Source organism: Mirounga angustirostris, unplaced genomic scaffold (assembly GCF_029215605.1).
Source record: "Mirounga angustirostris isolate CCGP_5_RB_7025 unplaced genomic scaffold, mMirAng1.0.hap1 SCAF_10, whole genome shotgun sequence".
NCBI lineage: Eukaryota > Metazoa > Chordata > Mammalia > Carnivora > Phocidae > Mirounga > Mirounga angustirostris.
In genome coordinates, this window is record NW_026991718.1 from 29,480,177 (window position 1) to 29,505,062 (window position 24,886).

General features: G+C 39.0%; 1 protein-coding gene across 2 annotated transcripts in view; it reads right to left on the reverse strand.

Annotated features, from left to right (window-relative positions):
• The window catches only part of STRN (striatin), a 102,985-nt gene extending 88,829 nt beyond the window's left edge, over positions 1 to 14,156 (reverse strand). Inside the window, exon 1 of one of the 2 annotated variants that reach the window (XM_045884410.3) lies at positions 13,798 to 14,156. In XM_045884410.3, coding sequence (XP_045740366.1) covers positions 13,798 to 14,031 — 234 coding nt within the window. In that variant the 5' untranslated portion in view covers positions 14,032 to 14,156. The remainder of the gene's footprint in view (positions 1 to 13,797) is intronic. The other variant, XM_045884411.3, reaches the window with a different exon arrangement.
• Positions 14,157 to 24,886: the final 10,730 nt, after the last annotated feature.

Here is a 24,886-nt window from a genome sequence, read left to right on the forward strand (position 1 = left end):
GTTAAATTAATTGAACAGATTCATAAAAAGCAAGTAAACAGTAAAAGATAGCACACCCTACGTGTCAAATGACAAAAGCAAGTACTAAAAAAGTAACAATCAAAACCAAAACCAAAAACTCTTCATGTTGAAAATGGGACTTAAGCTAAATATGAATAAAGAATATATAAATCTGAAAGAATAATACAAATTATGGAAGATTATTTCACAATGATGCAACTTTTTCAGCAATGATAAAAAAAAAAGTAAACGCGGCTTATGTGCAAAGCAAGCTTAAACTATGCTGGTTTAGAAAGAGTACCTTAACAGGTAGGAAATATAATAGTCTAATCATGGAAGAGATTTGAGGCAAAAAGAAAAAAATATGTATCCTGAACAAATTATTATTTTTAGAAGCTTGAGAGGTAATATTGTGTAGACTACCTTGACCAAGGGAGAGACCAGAGGTAAAAAATTAAGACCTCTACTGCAGTCACCCAGATATGAGGTGATGAGGATCTGAACCAAGTTAACAATAGTATTAAAAATTAAATGATTAAAAATGGATTTAAAATATTAAATAGTTTACAAAACCAGATGCATGGCCAGGAGAGTGAGGACAAGAGAGCGAAACGCTGACTCAAAGCTGAATCTAGACTTCTAGAAAGGGTAAATTAGGGGCTGGGTATGGGGAGGAGAGGCAACTTGGTTTGTGAGAAGGATTTTAGAAAGGCTGAGTGAGTTTCAAGTTATAGCAGGTCACCCAGGTGACATTAGCAAGAAATCAGACAGAATTGTAACTGTGGAAAAATATCAGCACTACCTAGAGATGTAATTTTATAAGGCATCTATCTATATATAAAAAGAATCAACTAGAGTGAGAAGATTCAAATCAAAGAGAAACTGCTGGCAAGAAAAAAAAAAAGAACAATCTAATCTGGTGAACAAGTATCTGAACGGTGGACTAGAGGGAAAAATAAGTAACCCAAAAGAGAGAAAGAGAACAAAGAAACTGAGAGGGAAGAAAATGAGACTAGTAGAAAACCAAAGGTACTAAATGTGGTCTGTATGGAGAAATTAACAGTGAAATGAAAGGGAACAAATAGGATGACGGTACTAACGGATAAGAGAGCTGAGAAAGGGGTTTCTTTTGTGTCACTATTGGTTTGGTTGGTTTTTAAATGGGAAAAGCTAAAACGGCACTGCCATATGGATACTACCACTGGCATAATGGACTCAGCTCTATCTAAATTAAGAACCATCGCTTGATTATAAACTCCATGTGACCAGGAACTGTATCTGCTTGTTTCCCACTGTTAATCCACACGTATTTTCTGAGGTTTTGGCAACTTTCGTATTTCCATATGTTAGCCTTTTTTGTGCTCATTCTCACTTACTTGGCTAGCTATAAGGAGCTGGGAAACTAATTTTTGATGAAAAAAAGCAGGCTTAAGGATAAAAAAAAGTCAGAATTTTAATTCTAAATTCTGGAAAACTGGGACATTTCTATTTTATTAAAAATAATAGAGTTCAAAAAGTTTAAAATCATAATATATTAGTAACGCAACTAAAACAAAACTGGAAAGGTAGAACACAAAGTAATGAAAACTAGATAGTTTATTTAAAGCCAGATTTATCTTCACAGAAAAAAAATATTCAATTCGTTATTTAGAAGGAATAAGGAACATGTATAAAATTTGAAGGCATGGATTTTAGAAAAGAAAAAAAAGTGTTATCTGACCCTGCTGATTGTAACGACTTGTCAGGACATGATGCCAAAGACATTCCCTGGCAGTCAGTGTTTAACACACAAAGGGAGAAGAAAACAAACCTACACTCACAACTACCAAAACCCAAGCACCACTGGCTGCAGCTAAGATCAAACTGCAATTATGAAGCCAGTGGCATCCCTAAGATGAGCTCTGTCAGAATGACTTGGCAGGGCCCAGGCCATGCTCTACACAACAGAATACAGATACTACTTGTTCTCAAAGGCTCTTTCCAGGGGAAGTCATAAGGCGGAACTAGCTAGCAGTAAGAGGGACAGATACACTGCTCCTCCACATTTCACCATATATTGTACACTCACGAAATTTATTACAAACACTGTAAATATCAAAGATGTCTGAGACACAGGACCTGTCCTTATGGCCAAAATTTAGCTAAGAGACATGATATACATATTCAAACACATATATTTAATATATATTCAGTAACAATGTAGCCTAATATAGGATTCATTTATTTAAGAACCATTTATTAAGCAGCTACTATGTGCCAGTAACTGCTGGACCTTAGGGAAATAAAAACGCCCTTAAGTGACTCAGAACCTAGTGAGGAAACAAATATGCAAAGTATGAGATAGGTGGTGTAACTGAGACACAGAAGTTCTCACCACTAATCCTCTCTCAACCAAACCTCTGGATTAACCAGTATTCTTCAGTCCCTTTGTAAAACACTGCTCAACACCTAGGGCACATTAAATATTCACAGCTGAAGTATGTTCTTCTTTACAGTTCACCCAACCACTGCGGTTATCTCAGTCGAGTTGTATAAGCTTACCAAGAGTCAACTTGGTTTCCTCCCAAACCTGTTTATGTCAGTTGCACTGTTGCTTTGATTAGATAATTCAATTAAACATTACATAAACCAATAAAATACAGGTATGAAAAGAAAGACTAAGTTGAACGCTTTGGGAGACAACAAAGGAAACCTACAAAAAATACTGCTGTCGAATTAAATGTGAGTGAAACAACTGTAAAAGAATAGGGAAAAGTCATAAAAATCCACAATTATGCACTGTATACTTTACCCAAGGAAAACCAAAACCAGAAATCACAAGCAATGCATCATAATTGTAGCTTATTCAAGAAAGACAACACAAAACTCCAATCAGCATTCTAAAAAAAAAAAAAAAGTGAAGGGCAGGGGGGCTTGGTCTTACAGTGGCAAATGAGTATGCGTTTATATATTAACTTAAATGACTTGGTATTATTTCAACCAGATTAACCGCCCAACTACTGGTCAGGATGATGTTTCTGTCTTATATATACAAGCTTTTAGGAGAGCATTAAGCTTCACAATGTCTAGAGGTCAGAGAGGTTTCCCAAAGAAGGTAAACTGAATCTTGGAAAAGGATTAGAAATTTACCAGGCAGACAAGGGAGGGAAAATATCCCAACCCTATACATTGACTCAGAAGCGTAAGAGAAGAAGAAAAATGTCAAAATATATCCTTCCATTTACCATGCCCAGGCCCATAACTCAAACTTTTCTTATGGGAAATTATTTATCCTCTTTCATCCATGAATTAGGGGTAAGCATTAATATGTACCACAAAGAGCTTTGCTAAGATTAAAACAGATTATATATGTAAAGTGCTCTGCACTGTATCCAGCACATGGTAAGAGCTCAACACCAAAAAAAACCCTATCATTATTTTTGGAGGGTAAAGGAGAAAGGAAAGGAAACAAGATAAAGTATTGGGTTCAAGTACTGAGACCATGGTACCATCTTCCCCAACTAACTACTCTTTAAAGTTCAGTAAGTGTACTGAGCCAGATCTCTGGGCTCCTCCTTGTTCCCTTTTAGCTTTATATGAATCCACACTCCTTGGGAGCAGGTTTTGGTTGTGCATATAATTTGGCTCCTTTGCTGACTGCTTAACCTTCTCATTTAGGAAATACAAACAAAACAAAAAAAAATGAGAACAAGTCCCAGACTGAGCTGTAATTTTCCATGAAGTGAAACTGGTATCACCCTTGTGGAATCTGACATCTTGTTTATTTCTCCTAACTAGATATGCTGGTATTGGATCCAATTTCTGTCCCATGTAAATGAGTGCTAATGGAACCTGTGTCTAACACTCCCCGCGCCCTTTCCTCGGATCTCTACAGTGCAGTTATGCCAAGAACCTATTCACCACACCCAAAATACCTATTCCACCCAACCCTATTCAATATTTCCCAAAGCTCCCCTTAATTCCAGGGCTCTGCTCCCTTACTTTTCTCCCAATCTTATCTACCAAAAAAAAAAAAAAAATCTTTTTTCCTTGTGCCATACTGCTTCTAGCCAACTCTACAATAAATTGTCCTTCTTACATATTAATCTTTTCTAATATTCCATCATCTTGTTCAGATAAGGTACTTTTGTAATAAAAGTTAAACAGCATTAAGTCTGCCAAAGAAAGTGATTTTATTTCTTCAAATACTTTAATGCATAAGAGCAAATACATGGTTGACATATCATTGTTCAAACAGCATATGTAGGCTGAGAATGACCTAATAACCAAACCACTGCACAAAAGTGATATGTAGTCAATAAACACTAACTATATTTTAAAAAATACACACACACACAGAGAACTTAATTAGGCTACCATCAGCTGAAAAAGATCCGAATTTGCAGACTTTTTTAAAGAAATAAATTTTGTATCAGTATTCCCTACACAAAAATAAAATTATTAAAAGAAACTAGGGTGACACAATGTTTAACACTTTTGAGGAACACAAATTGAAGACTTTCCTGAACTCCTTAAAATACAGTCATTTCACTAAGTTGTTCTGCTTGAAAAGTTTGAAATATGTGAGAAGAATTTACATTATGACAGCTACTCAAGGCATAATTAATCATCTAAATATTATAATTCACTTGGCTACTTCAGATCAGAAGCAGCTACACAGGGTGAGGGACCAATAAAAGGAGATGATGTAGTATGCAGAACAATGCCTGGGCCAGAGCAGTAGGACTCCTGGGTTCTAAACTAAATCTCCACCAAGTCACAGAGTGATCGAAGACAACTCAACTCCATCTCTCTGTGGCCCTCACCAATAAAACAAAGGATGAGACTACTTAGGTTCAAAGGTCCCTCAGGAGGTAAAATATTCTTAGTCTAATGAAGGGAACAGAAAATTGAGAGTAGAGATGGGGAGGGTGGGGGCAGAAAGTGTGTGTGTGTCTTTCCTTGTCAGCCCTAGAATTCTACAAGTGTTAAAACGAAGACTACAGACAATACATGCTCTAGGAATTAAGAACAAGTTCATGTGTGCAGTTTCTCCCTCCTGTCTGTGTCTGCTCGCCCCACCCCTCTGCTCCCCTTCTGTCTCTTTTCTTCCACCCTTTTTCCCCAGCTTCTCTCTAGCCTCAGGTTTCTTTCCTGAACTCCAAAGTTTCCTCTATTCCTATCTCCAGTCCTCAATGCTTACAGTTATTACCACCTTCACTACACATCTCTGGCCCGCCCCTTACTTCGGATACTGTCAATTTATTGTCCTTAAACCACTACTAACAGGGCAAAGAGAATCTAAGTAGCCACTATGTGCCAAATGGATCACTTAAACCAGATCTTGGCTTCTAAAATTTAATTTAAATAAATAATATAGTTGAAAGCATTCTCTCCATAGAAATCTCAACCAGCAAGAGCAAACCATTTATTTAGACACCTATTATGGGTCACATACTTTGCATACTTAATGTTTTTTAAAATTACAACTACTCCTGTTTGGTGGGTGTATTAGAATTCACAATTTACAAAGATGAGGCCCAGAAAAATTATATACTGGAAATGATGCAGTTAAGGCCCAAACTTTCCATAGCCACATTATATGACAGGCAATAGATTGTTTTGTCAAATGGACCACCAAAGCAAGAAACTCCAAGGATCCCAAGGGCAAGTTTATTTCTAATGGCCCAGAATTGAAACCTAGATACCACTAATATTCATAAATCAGAAAGTATGGCTGGCATCAAGTAGATAATAAGCTGACAAAGGGAAATCAGTGCAGATTATTTGGACTTCCAAACACCTTTCAAAGACTGATTAGTAAAGGGGTTTGTTTTAAATTCTGCTTAAATTACCAAGATTTTGGAGAGAAGCTGTAGTCTCCTCTCCTATCACTGGAACTCAAAGAAAAGTAGACTTAGATAGTAAATAAAGTTCAGGGCTAAATAACGACATCTCGTAATAAAAAAGTATTATCAATGATATTTCTCCACAGATAATTACTGGGCCATTCTTAGTTATCAGTTTTTGAAAGTAAGATAATTCAGTTTCCAGTAATAATGTCCTGAATTAACTCTTCTACTGAAAACAGCTAAAAATTCTGGACAAAGTATTTTCACACTCATCTAAAAGGCAAAGCTGATAAGAAGTAAGGAATTATTTGGCCAAAATTGAAGGGAAAATGAATACCAAGTGAGGTAAGAGAACAAATGCCACTTTTGCCCTTTGGGTACTGGCCAATCGGAACAAATCTGAACCTTAGTTTGGACAGCCTTACGGGACCCAAAGGGCAAAAATCAAAGACCAGGACCATCCAGAGTGAAAAGTCTAACAGATGATATGTCCCACATTTAGCTAAGACTTAGGGCCTTATACCGTCAAGGCAAACATGAAGAACACTGGTCCTCAAATGTATTTGCAACCAAAATTTGCATTAGTGGGATGGTTCAAATTCAAGCAATGAATTTATTTTAAATGGTTCTGGGTTGGTAATGCCTCCAAACCCACCAGAAGCAAAGGCAAAGAACTTCTGAAGATACCTTCATCTGAGACCTCAGTTTAGTCTTATACTTTTTCAAGACAGTGAGCAGTACACAAAGATAACTGCATACAAAGAAGCAAGTCATTGTGAACAAGAACCAGCAAAACCAAGAAATCACAGAAAAGTACCTCTAAGACCTCACACACATTGAAGTACAGGCATACCAACTATAAAATAACTATACTTACTAGATTTAAAGAATAAAAGAGGACTTGGGGCACCTGAGTGGCGCAGTCAGTTAAGTGTCCTGACTCTTGGTTTCAGCTCAGGTCATGATCTCAGGGTCCTGAGATCAAGCCCCGTGTCTGGCTGCCTGCTCAGCACAGAGTCGGCTTGAGATTCTTTCCCTTTCCCTCTGCCTCGGCCCCTCTCCCACCACCCCCTCCACCCTGCTCACACACATTCACTCTCTAAATTATATAAATAAATAAAATCTTTTTTTAAAAAAAAAAGAATAAATGACGACCTGAAAATATCTTCAGGAACAGGAAACTATTAAGAAAAGATCCAGCAGATTCAAAAAGAAACCAAACTGAACTTCAATAATAATCAAAACTACAAACTCACTGGATGACTTTAAAAGATTAGATTCAACTAAAGAGAAAATTAATGGACTGGAAGATAAATCAGAATAGATAAAGAAGGTCTAAGGTACATGTAATCAGAGACCCCCCAAAAAAGCTAACAGGATGGAGCAGAAATCTAAAGAGATAATGACTGAGGATTTTGCAGATTTTCCAAGTTGCCTAACAAAGTCACAAACAAAAGAAATCTATACCCCAATACATAATAAAACTACAGAACACCAAAGTCAAGACACAGTATTAAATGTAGCCAACAAAATAAGCTAGAAAACAGTAAAACAGAATAAAATCTCCATGTCTGTTGTTTTAAATAAGAAGAAAAATGATAAGCATTAGTGTGACTATCTCAGAAAGTTCTAAGGATCAAGCAAGATAGTATTTGAAAGGGCTTAAAAAAAAACTGTAAAGGTATCTGGAGAGTTAAGTGACAGCTTGTATAAATTTCATTCTTGGTCATTCAACCTCTCTGTGGGCCTCACTTTACCTGCGAAAGAAAGTTGCAGCTGATTTTTTCCAAAGTTCATTCCAGCTCAAAGATTATCATTTTCTCTCTCTCAGTCAGAGAGAGGTGAATCCAATTATAATATTCTACTGGCTAAAAATAAAATGCTAACTATCATCAGAAAGAATAACAGAAATTATATCCCAAATTCTATAAAAAGCCATCCATATCTGGAATACTAACACATGTGTTAAAATCATCGAACTATACATGTAAAATCAGAAACGAACAACTAAAGCAGTGGTTCTCAATCCTTGCTGCATATAAGGACTACCAGGGAGCTCAAAAAAATACTAATACCAGCGGCCCTAAATCCTAAGATTCTGATTTAATTGGTCTGGGGTAGAGTCCAGGGGATGAATATTTTTTAAATTTCCCCCCAGATTATTCTAAGATTGAGCTAAAGCTGAGAAATACTGAACTTAAGTGACAAACAGTAGGCTACGTTTTAAGAGTAAAACCTCTATAATCTTTCTAAAATATAATTAAAGATTATAAAATTATCAAGGATACAAATAGAATGAAAAATGATCCTGTTTACAAAATTATACCATACCACAATGGTATAGGGGTTCACCTGCTCCAAGTTCAAAGGAAGTGGTTTAAAGAGCTGAATAAAACCAAAGATTAGTTTTATAGGGTGGTTAGGAAATTGATATGTTTGTTACCCAAGACATCATGCAAGTTAAGAAAAACACACTCAAGGGGCGCCTGGGTGGCTCAGTTGGTTGAGCGACTGCCTTCGGCTCAGGTCATGATCCTGGAGTCCCGGGATCGAGTCCCACGTCGGGCTCCCTGCTCAGTGGGGAGTCTGCTTCTCCCTCTAACCCTCCCCCCTCTCATGTTCTCTCTCTCTCTCTCTCAAATAAATAAACCTTAAAAAAAAAAGAAAAAAGAAAAACACACTCAAAAAAATTTACACAAATTCCAAGATAACAGACACATCCTGAGTTATAAGGAAAGCAAATACATGTGAAGTATATAATCAGTGTTGTGAGGCTGACAATTCACTCCTATGAAATGTCCCGTAGGGCTACCATCAGACCTGGAATATTAGACTGCCTGGTCCAGGATGACACTTACATGCTCTAGCCTTAAAAGAGTTTACAACTAAAGATTATGCTTTTCGGGGAGCCTGGGTGGCTCAGTCGTTTAAGCGGCTGCCTTCGGCTCAGGTCATGATCCCAGGGTCCTGGGATCGAGCCCCACGTCCGGCTCCCTGCTCAGTGGAGAGCCTGCTTCTCCCTCTCTCTCTGCCTGCCTCTCTGCCTACTTGTGCTTTCTCTCTCTCTGTCAAATAAATAAATAACATCTTTAAAAAAAAAAAAAGATTATGCTTTTCTCTGAAGACAAGGATATAACAAAGAATGCAAATTTTACATCACGTATTTGCTACCATTTATTCATTCAGCACTTATTTTGTGTTACGTGCCAGCCTCTGTGAGGTATTTTAAAACATCTCATTTAATCCTCACAAGGTAACTTATTATCCTCACCTTATACATGAGGAAACTAAGGTTCTCAAAGGTCAGAATTTGTTTGCCATGTTTGCCATAAAGTAGTAAGTCTTAGAGAAAAGACTTAAAGCAGGTCTATGCCATGTTGTCTCTCACCGTAATTGTAAATAATAGTTGAAACACAAAATGAACTGTCATTTTAAATACTGTATCCATCTATATGCTCAGTAAATCTTAACAGTCTCATGAAGCTACTCAGTCAAAATAATTGAGTCATACATGACTCCTCGTTTCCTCACATTCTATTCTTCAGCACATCCTGTTGTTTCTACCTTCAAAAATGTATTCGGAATCCATTATACTTTGAATATGTATCAAAATATATATTCACTTATCTCATCACTACCACCTTAGTTCATCTCCAGCCTGGATTATTAAAATAGCCCCCTAACTAGACTCCCTGACTCTTTTACTCTTGTCTTCCCTCTAAGTGTATTCTAAATCCTTGCAAAGGGTTCCTTTTAAAGATGGTGTTCCTCCTTTGCTTAAAACCTTTCGGGCGCCTGGGTGGCTCAGTTGGTTAAGCGACTGCCTTCAGCTCAGGTCGTGATCCCAGGGTCCTGGGATAGAGTCCCACATCGGGCTCCCTGCTCGGCGGGAAGCCTGCTTCTCCCTCTCCCACTCCCCCTGCTTGTGTTCCCTCTCTCACTGTGTCTCTCTCTGTCAAATAAATAAATAAAATCTTAAAAAAAAAAAAAAAAACCTTTCAACCGTTGCCCATCTGGCAGAGGTAAAATCTAAGATCCTTACAATGGGCAAGACCCAGTGCCTCCAACATTTCTTCCATGCTTCTCCTCTACTCTAGCCACATGTGCCTAATTATTCCTCAAACATTCCAAGCATGCTCCCCCTGCCCCCCACACACCCCCAGCACTGTTCTCTAGGCCTAGAACATTCTTTCCTTACTTTCACCTTTTTAAGTCTTGCTCAAATGGCATCTCATCAGTTAAGCCTTTCTTCCCCATTCCACCCTCAAGCATTTCATATCCCACTTATACCATGTTATGGTGCTCGCTACCATCTAACATTTTATGTATGTAGGTATTTATTACTGTCTGCCTTCCTCCAGAATTTAAGCTTCATGACGGAAGGGTCTATTTTAATCATTCTTGTTTCTCCAGTGCCTAGAACAGGAGCTGGCATAAAGCGGATGACTGACAAACATTTGTTGAATGAAAATATAAATCTATAATGACAAAATCCAGATTAATAAACACTCCAGTATACAGTCCGTACACCACATGCCCTAAGCTACTCAATCATATCATCTTTTTCACACAATTTTAGCATTTGCAGGTAAACAGCAGAGCCTCCCCTACTATACACAGCCCCCAAAATTAGGGCCAATAAATTTTATTTTTTATTTACATACTTGCTTTCTGTTAAGTCAGTAATTTTCAAATAGGTTATTACCTCACAAAGTTCTTTCTTCCTATTCACTGCTAGTTCTCTTCTTTTATGCTATTCTAAGAAAATTTAAGCCCCCAACGTGATAAATACTGATTTTTCTGCATCTTGCTCGTACTATCATTCCAACTAGACTGCATGCTCTTTTGAGGTCCTCTAGCTCAATGTCTCACATACAGAAAATTCTCTCAAATGTTATGATTAGTATTCCAATTCCACTTCCTTTCACAAATATAAAGCTCAGTAATAATTCTAACCATTCTTTTCCCATGAATGACCTAGTCTCATCTGAACGGTGGTAGTGAGGTAGGAGGGAGATTATAAAAAACAAAGAGAATTCTACATTAACCAAGATGGGCAAGGGGCGGGGGAAATGACAAGTTTGCATCACAATGTAGCTGGTTCCTTCCTCCCAAGACCTGAAGAAGGGAGGAAGTGGAAAAGGCAAGCCAGGTAGATGAGAGCTTGGATTGCCTTGCACAACTCTGCACTGGCAACCTGAAAGAGCAGGACTGACAGGTTCCTGAAGGGACAAATTAGACTTAATCTTAAAGGTATTTTTGTTGACTGTAGTGTTAATGACTTGAGAAGAGATTCAAAAATCAAAAGGGGGACACAAACTAATCCAAATTTCATCGTCGGGGCGCCTGGGTGGCTCAGTCGTTAGGCGTCTGCGTTCGGCTCAGGTTGTGATCCCAGGGTCCTGGGATCGAGCCCCGCATCGGGCTCCCTGCTCTGCAGGAAGCCTGCTTCTCCCTCTCCCACTCCCCCGCTTGTGTTCCCTCTCTCGCTGTGTCTTTCTCTGTCAAATAAAATAAATAAAATCTTAAAAAAAAATTTCATTGTCATTCATTCAACTCTTACTTCATATCGTTTTTCTAGAAAAATTCCAATGGCAAAAGAAAAATGAAGAGATATATTCAAAATTTATTGATGTTGATGAAATGATTTTAAAAACATATTTTAAATTGTGAGATTCCTGCAACTCTCACCCACAAAATAAAAATATCCTTAATATTTGTTCTGTTTGGAAAATATGACACATTTTTAACGTTTAACGTTTCTCCATGGATGCTTAAATTAATATGAGCACAAACCAAAAGATACTGTAAAAATGTACCGCCTTCAATGTGATGAGCACCAGTGGGAAACCTACCTGAACTTTAACATTTACCATAAATAACCTGGGAAGTAGCGCGCGTGCGTGCATGTGTGTGTGTAAAACTGAAGAGTGACTACAATTAATTACAGGTAAACTAAAAAGCTGAAATGGAGGAGTGGAGGGGGAGCACTGGGAGATCCGACAAGGGGTGAGATGAGTTGGAAGTTCCCAAACCTCCAGAAGTAAGAAGGGAAGAATTATTAATTTGTTTTTTGACCAAATTAGTGTGACTCGCCTTCCCTAAACTGGAAATTAAAATTTAAGCAGTCACATACAAAAATCATTCTCCACACCTGAACAACATTAAAGTTAAAGCCTGTCTTTCACACTTCCTTGAAGTCTGAAATCCACAAGCTCATTTATAGAATGCAGCGCTAATAAAGTGAATTACTAATAAATTTGAAGCATTTAAGTCTGCTTGTTATTTATACAGACATGGTCAGATTTATTTTAAGAAAAATTACAAATATCCACAGACTAGATACTTAAGTACATAAAAGGAATAAAAAAGGCTGCCAAAGAACATAAACATACAACTGTACAAATAACGAGAAAAAATTCGAATAACTATGGGTCACGCCTCGCTTCATTCAACTCCTCCCAGAGGCCTTCCTCAAACACCACATCTAAAATAAAACAGCTGCCCCTCTCACACTCTATCCCTGTACCTGATTTATTTTTCTCATCCAAGGTGCCACTATGGTCCAGTATATTATATACTTGCATTTGCTGACTGTTTGCCGACTAAAATGTAAGCTCTATGAGGGCAGAGTTGCTGTCGGTTTTGTTAATCCCAGGGCCTAGAGGCACACAGCTGGCACTCCTCAATAAAGTACTGGATAAATAAAAGATGAAACTGACGGTCGAGAGGCGAAAGGATTTCCTCAAGGTCAGAGCTAGAAGCAAGCACAACCCGCACTGTGAGGCTGTCTACTCCCTCTTTCCCCAGCCACTTCCACTATGCCAAACCACCCTGTTCCAGCACATGATTCTATTTAACAGATTTCTCCTTTTCTTTTTTTAAGTGCCAAAGAAAATACATGCTACCAAAAAAAGTGACACACTGGATAGCATTTTAACTTCAAGTGTTTCACCAACCAAAACTATACTCAGATTTCATGAGAATACAGGATTAGCCAGTAAAACAGAAAGGCACAGCTACTCAGTTCTTTAAGTTCCTTGTGAAATTGGTATGTGCCTTGGAAGTTTTAAGAACAGCCACTGAAACCTACTTAGCAATTCAGAATGGCCAATAAAGGATCAGCCTCACTTTCTTCTAAGAGCCCACAACAGCTCCCTCCCTCCTGGATATACTTTATCTTGCAGATTATGCAAGGAAATGTAACCAACTTTAAAGTCCCTTTTAGTTCCTTTCAAAGTACAAGTCAACCTCACAAAACACTGGACATAAAATTAACCCTTGGGAAGTTTCAGATTCTGAGAACAGGAAACCATCTCTGAACCATCACCTGACTGTACCATCTAGGTCCTTCATTCAAAATCCATGAATCTGAAATACCTAAAAGAAACGCGGGAGGGGGTAAGGAAGAGGAAAGAGGAAAAAAACCATTTACATGTATCTAAAAAGAAGCTGATATTCCTAATAATACTTTGGCCCAACATCTGCTTCTCGCCTGAAGTCCAGGCCCCTCGGACACAACTTCTGCTGTCTTTAATCACCTTCCTTTCAGAGAGAGGAGCCAACTACCAATACCCTTCGCAGGGAACATCTCTAGACCTAGGATGGGACTCACTAGGGCAGAGAATGATTTGCTCGACGTCTCTCAAAACTACTGTCAGCCCAATTAGTAAACTGAAAGGGACGACCTAAAATGTGGGAGGGCAGAAGAGTTGGAAAGAGACTGAGTTCAGAGTGGGAAGGAGCAGACGAAAAGGAGCGGGGAGGGTAAACAACGCATCAAGGGCGGGAGTGGGAACCCAGGTCAAGGAAGTGGGGTCAGCGAAAGGCAAAGGTGAAGGGGGTAAAGGGACGCGGTTCTGGGTGGAATGGGCGGGAGCAAATGGGGAGGGGACGAACGGGGGCCAGAAGGGGGGGAGGGGGCGAAGAGGCGGGATGAAGAGGGCCAGGCCGGGAGGGTCTTTACCTGCAGCTCCGCCCGCTCCACCTCCCACTGGGCTCTCTCAACCTCGAAGCGGGCCCACTCATGCTGCAGGAAGTGCAGGATCCCAGGGAGGCTGTACTGGGCTCGCGCCGCCCCCGCTGCAGCCGCTCCGTCGCCGGCCGCGGCAGCCTCCGCCAGAGGCCCGAGACCCTTGGCACCGCCGGCGCCCGGGTGGTTGTTGCTGAAGAAGACGCCGGGACCCGCCTGCTCGTCCATGGCGGCCGCAGAACCCTCGGGAGCTGCCCAGGCGCCCAGCAGCGGAGGCAACCGCGGCGGCCAGCAGCACCTCCTCCTGCCTCCGCCGCTCCCCGCCCACACCCCAGTCAGCAGGGAGCAGCCGCCTGGGCGCGGGGGCCGGCCGAGCCCGGGACGGGCCGGGAAATGGGTCAACTGCGGCGCGCGGGCGGCCCGGGGCTTGCTGGGAAATGTAGTCGCGGGGTGTGGCGCCGGCGAGCGCGGCCGCGGCGGCCTGTGGGGCGGCCCGCGGCTCGGGCGCGGCCGCAGCCCCGCCCTCCGGCCCGCCCCGGCCCGCCCCTGCCCGCGGCGGTGGGGGCCGGCCGGGCCGGGAGCGCGGGTTTTCTCACCCGCCCGGCGGGTGTGGGCGGGCTGTGCGCCAGTCCCTCTCGCACGCGGAAGTTCTTGGGCGGCGCGCCCTGTTGCACATACACACACACACACACACGGAAGTTGTCGCGCCAAGATACCAGCCCGAGCCGCACATCTTTCAGGGCTTCCTGGTAGTTCTGTTAAGAAACAAGCTCAAAGCGAAGTTCGGAGGTCAGGCTCCTGGGCGGGGATCCTCCAGCTAGTTGGAACACAATCCTCTCCCTTTGGCTCCGACTTCAGTGTTTCTCTGGCCACAAACACTCCTCAGTTTTGGCAATCTGCTTATCGCTGTCGCTCCCCCCTTTCTTTCTCCTCTTGGGGGTTCAAACCTGTTGCCTGGTCAGTTTTCACTAATAAGGAACTCTGATCGCTCTCTTAAACTAGTCCCCTTTCAGCTTCTAAATTCTGGGCTGTTGGCACCTCCTCTGAAACATTGCTACTCCTGAAGTCCCTTTCTCCTGCAGTCAGTGTTGCAGTAAATCCAAATCCTGTAAAGTTTCAGATATCCGAGGCTGCGACTTCGGTCTCCTTTTTCCTACCTTTTCCCGCGCAGTTTTTACTCAGTTCAACTCAACAAATATTTGATTGTCAGTTGTTTCTGTCGCTGGGGATATAAAGATAAATGACACAGCTCCTGTCATCAAAGGGACATTGGCAAGTATATAATCAATTCTCACAGTGCCTTAAATCAACACTGCCTGAAAGAACAAAGTCCCTTTCTCTTCCCTGGAACTGGCTTAGGTATCCAGGCACTTCTCCCTTTCCACCTGTCCCGTTTCTAGTTTCTGTCTTGGTTCACCTGCAAACTCTCAGCAATATTAGCCTACCAAAAGCACACCGAAGTCCTTTCAAGTGTTTCTCTGTAAATGTTATCCTTCGAAGTCCCTGAAATTATGTCACTACAAACTCACACTACAACAGTAACGAAAGAAAGGTACCTAAAAAAAAAAAAATTTAACAAATGAAAATGAAATGAAGCATTTATCTTGTCCTCATAACAAGTTATTAGTAATTCTTTTGTTGTGTGGGATGGACTTCTGGAATATCAGACCTGATGGCCATGAAAAAATTTAAAGATTTAGACTGGTTATTGACATGTCAGGGAAGGACATCCTGTTCCTGTTCTCTCCCCCCAACCCCTCCCTTCCCATGGCTACTTGTGGAAAGGACAGGAAACACACTGTATCTGCCCTGGTTGCAAATAAAGATGGCAAGCTCTCTTTTCTCACTTACTGAATGTTTCTGCTTCATGAATTCATTCTTTATTAGAATAAAAGTTTGATACAGGCTTGGCTAAATTCCCTGTGTCATAAATTAGTTTGGTTATAAGTGTCCTTTGAGACACTGCCTAGTCCTCTCATTTTACAGCTCAAGAAACTTAAGTCCAAAGAAGTTGAGACTTTCCACAATGAGGCTTTGAGTGGATGGTACAGCCAAAACTAGAAACCAGAATTCCTGACTGCTAGTTCATTGATCTTTCTATTAACATGTTGCTTCCTTTCTTACTTATCAGACCTACCAGAATACCAAAGGGACAATAATGTCACCACAATGGCATATTTTTTCATCTGGAAGATTTAAGTACTCCTACAAGTTGTGAATGTTAAAAGGTTCTCTCTCTCTCTCTCTCTCTCTCTCTAATAGAAGACATGTCTGACAATTCCCTGAAATAAATTCATAACATGCTATAAAACATAATTAAATTTAATGGTAGCTATTTAAGAGCCCATACGTCCTTTAGCTAGACTACCAAGAAAAAAAGAGAGAGGACTCAAATAAATAAAATCAGAAATGAACAAGGAAATACTACATCTGATAGCACAGAAATACAAAGGATCATAAGAGACTGCTATAAACAATTATACATCAACAAATTGGACAACCTAGATGAAATGGATAAATTCTTAGAAACATACAACCTATCAAGACTGAGTCATGAACAAACAGAAAATCTGAACAGACTGATCACTAGTAAGGAAAAGCAGTAATCAAAAACGTCCCAACAAATAAAAGTCTAAGACCAGATGGCTTCACTGGTGATTCCTATCAAACATTCAAAGAAAGATTAATATCAATCCCTCTCAAACTCTTCCAAAAAATAGAAGAGGAGGGAAGTCTTCCAAACTCATTTTATGGGGCCAGCGTTACCCTGATACAAAAACCAGATAAGTTTGCTACAAAAAAAAAAAATTATAGGTCAATATCCCTGATGCAAAAATCATTGACAAAATATTAGCAAACCAAATTTAACAATACATTGAAAGGATCATACACCACGGTCAAGTGAAATTTATTCCAGGGATGCAAGGATAGTTCAACATCTGCAAATCAATAAGTGTGATACACCATGTTGACAAAATTTAACAAAATTCAACATCCATTTTTGAATAAAAAAACAACACTCAATAAGGCAGATATAGAGGGAATGTACCTCAACATAATAAAGGCCATCTACGACAAGACAACAGCTAACATTATACTCAATTGTGAAAAACTGAAAGCTTTTCCTCTAAGATCAGGAAAAAGACAAGGATGCCTACTCTCACCACTTTTATTCAACATAGTACTGGAAGTCCTACACAGAACATTTAGGCAAGAAAGAGAAATAAAAGGAATCCACACTGGAAAAGAAGAGATAAAACTGTCCTATTTGCAGATTTCATGACTTTATATATATATAAAACCCTAAATACTCCATCAAAAAAAGTTAGAACTAATAAATGAATCCAATAAAGTTGCAGGATACAAAATCATTATACAAAAATATGTTGCATTTGTATACACTAATCACAAACTATCAGAAAGAGAAATTATGAAAACAATCCCATTTACAATTGCATCAAAAAGAATAAAATACCTAAGAATAAATTTGACCAATGAGGTGAAAGATCTGTATACTGAAAACTACCAGATATTAAGAAATTGAAGAAGACATAAATAAATGGAAGACTATTCCATGCTTAGGGATTGGAAGAATTAATATTGTAAAATGTCCATACTACCCAAAGCAATCCACAGATTCAATGCAATCCCTATTAAAATTCTAAAGGCACTTTTCACAGAAATAGAACAAACAATCCTAAAATTTGTATGGAACAATAAAAGACCCCAAATAGCCAGAGCAATCTTGAGAAAGAAGAGACTCAATTTTATTCCTCACTCTACAATTATCCAAATCTAGAAATCTTGGACAAATGGTTTAACTTTTTTTAGTCACAATTGTGTCATTTTTAATATGAGAATAATATTTACCTTATAAAGTTACCATGAAGATTAGATGAGAGAGGGGCGCCTGGGTGCCTCAATCGGTTAAGCGTTTGTCTTTGGCTCAGGTCATGATCCTGGGATCCAGCCCCCACATCAGGCTCCCTGCTCAGTGGGGAGTCTGTTTCTCGCTCTGCCCCTCCCCCACTGTGTGTGTGTGTGCGTGCGTGTGCACGTGCGCACATATGTGTTCTCTCTTTCAAATAAATAAATAAAATCTTTAAAGAAAAAAAAGATTAGATGAGAGAAAAATCTTAAGTCCCCTAGCATAGTGCTTGACATATAGCATAAACCAAATAATGATAGCTATTATTGTAGCAGAGTTCACAAGACTAACTAAATATAAATACTGGGGGCTCAATAACTGTTCTTTTTTCTTTCTCATCCCCATCCCCTGGTTAGAACTTTAATTCAGCATAGCTAAAATAATCTTTAAAAAAATAATGTCCATGCCTTGCCATTAAGCCTCAGACCTTAAGATGTTGCTGATTTCCTGGTCATTTCATTTTATAATTAGTAAAACCTGTGACACAAAAAAATAAAGTTTCCTGTCCAAGCACAGAGAGCAGCTGTCTAAATGTTGTTTTATGTATCGGTATAAGCAGTTTAAAGTGAAAAATTGTGAAATGCTAAATGGTTATTTAGATAATTGGAGTGTTTTCTCTTTTTGATTTCTCTGGGTGTGTTATGTGGGATGGGGATTGACAAGTCATCTGTGTTCTCTCTCTTGTTTTTTGTTTTTTGTTTTTTTTCATTAAAATGAGTGGCTATTTAAACAAACAAACCAAAAAACTGTCCAAGGGTCCCTGGCTGGCTCAGTGGTAGAACATGTGACTCTTGAGACTCTTGATCTCAGGAGTCTTGAGTTCAAGTACCACGTTGGGTGTAGAGTTTACTTTAATTTTTTTTTTAATTGAAAAAATAAAAACCTCTCCAAAACGATCAGTTACTGACTTTTTAACTGCTACAAGAAACATCTTCAAATTGAACGTCATGGCTCTATCAGAATTCTGGTCAGAGAACAGAGACTGGACCGCTTGAGTGGAGATAGGCTTCCGCTGGCATGAAGAGAACTTTGGGGAACAGACGTGTGCAATAGCCCACTGTTTATCAGCCTCTGTACTCTCTGCCCACCCCCTTATTGCCCTCACCTCTCCTTGCTGCCTCCCCTGCCTCTGCCTTGCCTCAGCCTCCAAACTTCCTTCCTAGATTTAAAGTCTGGTAATGACTGGGTTGGGAAAACAGCCAATAACAAGTTGTGAAGTGAAGGAATTCCATTATTCGAAAATGTTCTTTGAGTCCAAGAATTAAATCTACATCACAGTCACATGATAAGATGGGAAAATCGCCTCTATTATTCTTTGTTATTATTACTATTATTTTCTTTTGGAAGAGTGTAGTTGAAATTAGAGAGTTGCTTAATTATCATTTTAAAATGAAATCTCTGGGACTCCTAGGTGGCTCAGTTCATTAAGCGTCTGCCTTCAGCTCAGGTCACGATGCCAGAGTCCTGAGATCGAGTACTGAATGGGGCTCCATGCTTAGTGGGGAGTCTGCTTCTCTCCCTCTCCCTCTGCCACTCCCTCTGCTTGTGTGCTCTCTCTCTGACACATAAATAAGTAAAATCTTTATAAGTAAATAAATAAATGAAATGAAATTTCCTTTTATTTAACACATTTAAATAAATTCAATTATTTAATTAAATAAGATTTCATTTTGAAATTAAAATTAATTTTAATTTTGTAGTGACTAATATATGAAGGAAGAGATACTTAAAATCTAAAATCAGGATTGCTTTCACTATCTATATAGCTAACACTGCAGGAGACTAAAATGATAATACAGCTCTGAAGCTGTAGCAAGACCTCTCTTAGAATATTGATGGTGACCAACTTAAGGTTCTATTCCTCTAAGCCAACCTTCAGTGGGTTTTTGAACACACGCTTTTTCTTTCTCCCATCAACTCCATCCCCTGCTTTCTCTTTTAACATTTCCATTGAATGGAAGCTCTACTCTACAGGCTCTTGTCTTCCTCCTCTTCTTTTCTTTAATAACTATGGTGCCCCCATTTTTAAGGTAGGAATGGAATTTCCAACTATTCATGTATCTTCATTACATAAAAATAACCATTGTGGGACTTGGGGTAGGGAGAGAACATTTTTTTTTTTTTTTTTTTAATTTTTATTTGCGAGAGAGAGAATGAGAGAGAGCACGAGAGGGAGGAGGGTCAGAGGGAGAAGCAGACTCCCCGCCGAGCAGGGAGCCCGATGTGGGACTCGATCCCGGGACTCCAGGATCATGACCTGAGCCGAAGGCAGTCGCTTAACCAACTGAGCCACCCAGGCGCCCGGGAGAGAACATTTTTATAAGCTGGCTCTTCCTGCCAACCATGCAACAGAGATGTACTGGTTTCCAGATGGAGCTTCTGCTCAGAAGAAGACACCCAATCTTCATGTAGATTTGAATTGCTCGAACAGCATCCCCCCCTCACAAAACTCCTATCTGATAACCCTGAAATATAAACTAGAACTAAAGTCAGTTCTCAAAAGAAGTCAAATATGGTACATTATTATTATTATTATTTGCAAACATGACAGGGAAAAATCTGGGCTTTGTGCCAGAAAAACAAGAAAGATGAATGAGGTTAAAGAGGTCCACTACATTTTTGTCAGGTTTTGGAGACCCCTATTTTCTTAACTTTTTCCAAACAAGATTTGATGTGTTTTGCATGTAGTGTATATCTCTCTCCCTCTTCCCTACAGGCCCTTAATATGCTACTGCTGTTCAGTATGTATTAATTTTAGCACTTGCAGTTGTTCTCTGTAATGGAAAATTCTACCATTATCTATGTTATCTCCTTTCCCAGATTTCCCCCCCAGCTGCAGGACATGAAGTAACAAGAGGAGGAGTGGTTTGAACCAGCTCATACACACTTTCACATGAAATAATGTGTAACATTATAACCTGTAAGCTGATTGTATTCAAGCTTAAGGAGCCACTACATACATTTTTGTTACAGGAGAAAAAGATCATTTAAATAATTTAAATAATAGCATTTTTAGGATATGGGGCAATAGCCAAATTAATGCTGCAACATTTTTATGAGAATGCACCAGATTAAAACATGAAGGAGAAGTATAAATTAGTTAGCAGAAGGTGAAATGGAGCTTTTTAAGCAAAATTCAAACACCTGAGGAAGAAAAGTACATAGTGCATTTGGAAGAAGTCCAATATACCTGACATAAAGAGCAAGAGAAAAGTAATAACAATTATCATTTTTATACCTAGTACTTACCGAGCATTTACTAAAGAAAAAAATAATGCATTTTGTGTGCATTAACTCGATCCTTACAATGTCCTTAAGAGGTAAGCACTAACATTCTTTTTTTTTAAAGATTTTATTTATTTGTTTGAGAGAGAGAGAGAGTGACCAGTGGGAGAAGCAGAGGGAGAAGGACAAACAGACTCCACGCTGAGCATGGAGAGACTGTGTGGGGCTGGAAGCAGGGCTCTATCCCACAATCCTGAGATCACGACCTGATCCAAAATCAAGAGTCAGACACTTAACTGACTGAGCCGCCCAGGTGCTCCTAACATTATTTTCATATGACAGAAAGGGACACTACTATATGGCCATAGGACCTGCGTAAGGAGGTGAAGTAGGCAGGGACCAGTTATGCAGGGCCTCGCAGGTCACCTTAAGGAATTGGGTCTTTTTGCTAAGGTAAGCAACTGGAGAGTTTCCAGCAAGGTATAAATTCAAATTTATAAAGATCATCTCTGTTTCTTTGTGGAAAATATAATATTAACTGACATTTCCAAATTGTTTTCTAAGGGTCAGGCACTATTTTAAGGTCATTTGCAAGTATTAATTTATTTCACCCACAGCTACTCTATAAAATAGATATTGTTATTTTCATTTCACAGATGTGAAAACTGAGGCACAGAGAGGATGAGTGACTTACCCAAGGTTACACAGCTTGTAAATAATGGTGCCAGATACAAACCTAGGAAAATTGACCCTACAGTCCACACCCATCACTTTGCTGTAGTGCAACCAGATGTGCTGATCTGCTAGGATGGTGATAATGGCAATAAAGATTCAGAGGGATTTGACAAGATATTTAGGAAACTTGGTGATGAACTAAGCATAGTGAGGGAGAAGGTGGGAACTGTCAAGGATGATACCAAGATCTATGTCTTACACAACAGGATAAAATAGTTGTCCTATTTATTGGGAGATCATGAGCGGAGAAGTTAGTTTTTAGATAAAGAGGTGAAGAATCCGATTTTAAATTAATTGAGTTTGAGGAATCTCTAAGACAACAAATGGTAGGTAGTCACATTTCAGGTATGAAGAGCAGACGAGAGTCTATGTAGATCTATCCTATGTAGAAATTCCTGCCTTGGGGCACCTAGCTAGCTTAGTCAGAGGGGCATGTGACTCTTGATTTGGGGGTCCTGAGTTCAAGTTCCACATGGGGTGTAGAGATTACTTAAATAAATTTTTAAAAACTTAAAAAAAACCCTGCCTATTCTTTATCAAACCATACTTCATACCATTCCCTCCAACTACTTATCGCAACCTGTGACTATTTTATATCTCTCCCCAGGTAGAGTGTAAACATATCATGGCCGATTCTTTGCTTGGCTATTCATTATTTTATTCCCAGTGCCTGGCATATAGGTGTTCCATAAATAATTGTCCAACGAATGAGATAGCATTAGACCATCTTACCACAAAATCTTTGACAAACAGGAATTCAAGTTCTCCTTGTATATGTCCAGTGTAAAAGAATGCACTATCATCAGGCAATCAATTTTAACAGCTCTCTTAGGAAATTCTCATTTTACGTTCGATTGCAGACTACTTACTTGAGACATTGACCTGTTGGTGCAATCAGCTATCTGGTCCACCCATCTGAAGATGAATGACCATGCTTCCCTTCCTTATTCTCAGTTCCTCTTTATCCCTTGGCTTGAATAGACATCAGTCGGTCATTGCTCTTGATATGTGGCATCTGAAGCTGATCGCCCAGCCCCAAGCCCTGGCCTCACACATACACACTGGATAGTTCAGTACATAGAGTAGGACTGTCACCTTCCTTGTTTTAACTAGCATATTGTTACTAAAAGCAGCCAAACTCTATTAAGCCTTATGGTGATTCAACCTAGCTTCATAAGGATTTACAGTCAACTAGAATGCCCTTTATAAAAAATGTTTAGGTATACCCAAATATTTGTGATTTAATGACCTTCCCAGGTATTTTCTTGGAATTTGGAAAACAGTGACCCAGTTTCATTTTCACATCTGTTAGTTCAAAAAGCATCACTTTCTAAAATTCAGCAGTATGTCTTAAAATTTAAAATCTGCCATATTTTTATAACCCCTTTAATCTATCCCAAGGAAATAATCTACAAAGTTTCATATTTTAAAAGTCAATGCAGCATTATTTATGAAAATGTAAACACTAGAAACCAAGTACCCCCTGCAAAGGGTAATGGCTAATTCGATACTGGTACATCCATGTTAAGTAGTGATCAAAAGATGATGGTTACTAAGTCTATCCCATATTATTATTAGAGCAATTCTATGGGGGAAATGCTTATAAAATAAGTGGGCAGAAGCAGGATACAACATTCTACCTCAGGTTGATTACAAATGTGGAAGGAAATAGACTAAAATATTAACAGTAATTTGGTCTGTGTATGAATTATGATAATTTTCCCCAAAATTTAATGAATGCAAATTTTATAATTAAAATTGATTTATAATAATATATAAAATGATTTTCCTTTTCCCCCTGACTCTACGCTTATGCTCATTGGGCAAGATTAAAGTCATGCCTCTTTCTTTTTTTTTTCCACAAATAAGAGAGGCATTTTCCTATACAAATGGAAATAAGTTGGAAAGAAGGAAGAGATTTAAAGAAAGCATGAACAATTGAAGTTAAAAGCTGGAAAAGCCAAACAAACTTATTTAAATTTTCATGGATTCTTTTTTTTTTTAAAGATTTTATTTATTTATTAGACAGAGAGACAGCTAGAGAGGGAACACAAGCAGGGGGAGTGGGAGAGGGAGAAGCAGGCTTCCCGCTGAGCAGGGAGCCAGATGCGGGGCTTGATCCCAGGACCCTGGGATCATGACCTGAGCCGAAGGCAGATGCTTAACGATTGAGACACCTAGGTGCCCCTTCAAGGATTCTTTTGACTTATATCGACTTACACTGAAAGGGCAAATGGGGTATATGTGTATGAGAGAGACAATGTCTTAATGGAAACCTATGCATTCCAATGGAAAAAAGAGATTGAGAATTGTGGATAGAGGACTAAAGCTGTGAATAAATTCTCCTGAAAGAAAAGAAAAAACAGTTGTACTGGTCACTTGTGCATGCATGATTCTCACATATTTGTTTTAACGACAGCACCAAAAACTTAGCTCAGGATAATGTTTCTACTAATTAAGAAATTATGATTAAGCCATGAAATTCTTAAGTAAAATTTTGTGAAGCCCATAAATAATTTCATAATTATTTAACTGTATTTCATAATTATTATTAATTTAGAAGTAGAAATAGGTTTGTAATGATTAAATTAGGTTTTTAAAATAATCCATGTGATAGAAAGCATTAAGGCAAGAAATTTATTTATAGCTGTACTCTAGCCATTTCTGGCAACAACCTAAAAATTCCAATTAAGAATGAAGAAAATGTGAGGCATAGTGATTCATATAATTAAATGTGTTTTGGGAAAATTGGGCTAATTGCAGACCTCAGTTAGCATTGTTTGAATGAAAAGTAAGAATGGATATAAAGTGTCTAGCACAGTGCCTGGTGCACCACAGAAATGGCAGCTCTTCTTGATAGTGATAATCTGCAATATTTAACTACTCTCTGGATTTAATGTATTTTATACTGTCCTACTATGATAGCTATTTTATATATATGTATATATACACATATACATATATACATATATATTTTATATATATGTAAAAACTATTAATCAGACTAAATAATATTAAAGGACTGGCCAAAGACTCACTCTCTGGATAAAAATAAGCAGGATAAATCCACAGAAATGTACTTTTTAGATTTGCAAAAAGATCGTAGAATACCCAGTAAGTTTTCCTTGAATTTTATAGATGAGGGAATTGAAGCCCCCAAAAGGTTAGGTTTTCTGAAGTTCTATCCCTAGTTGA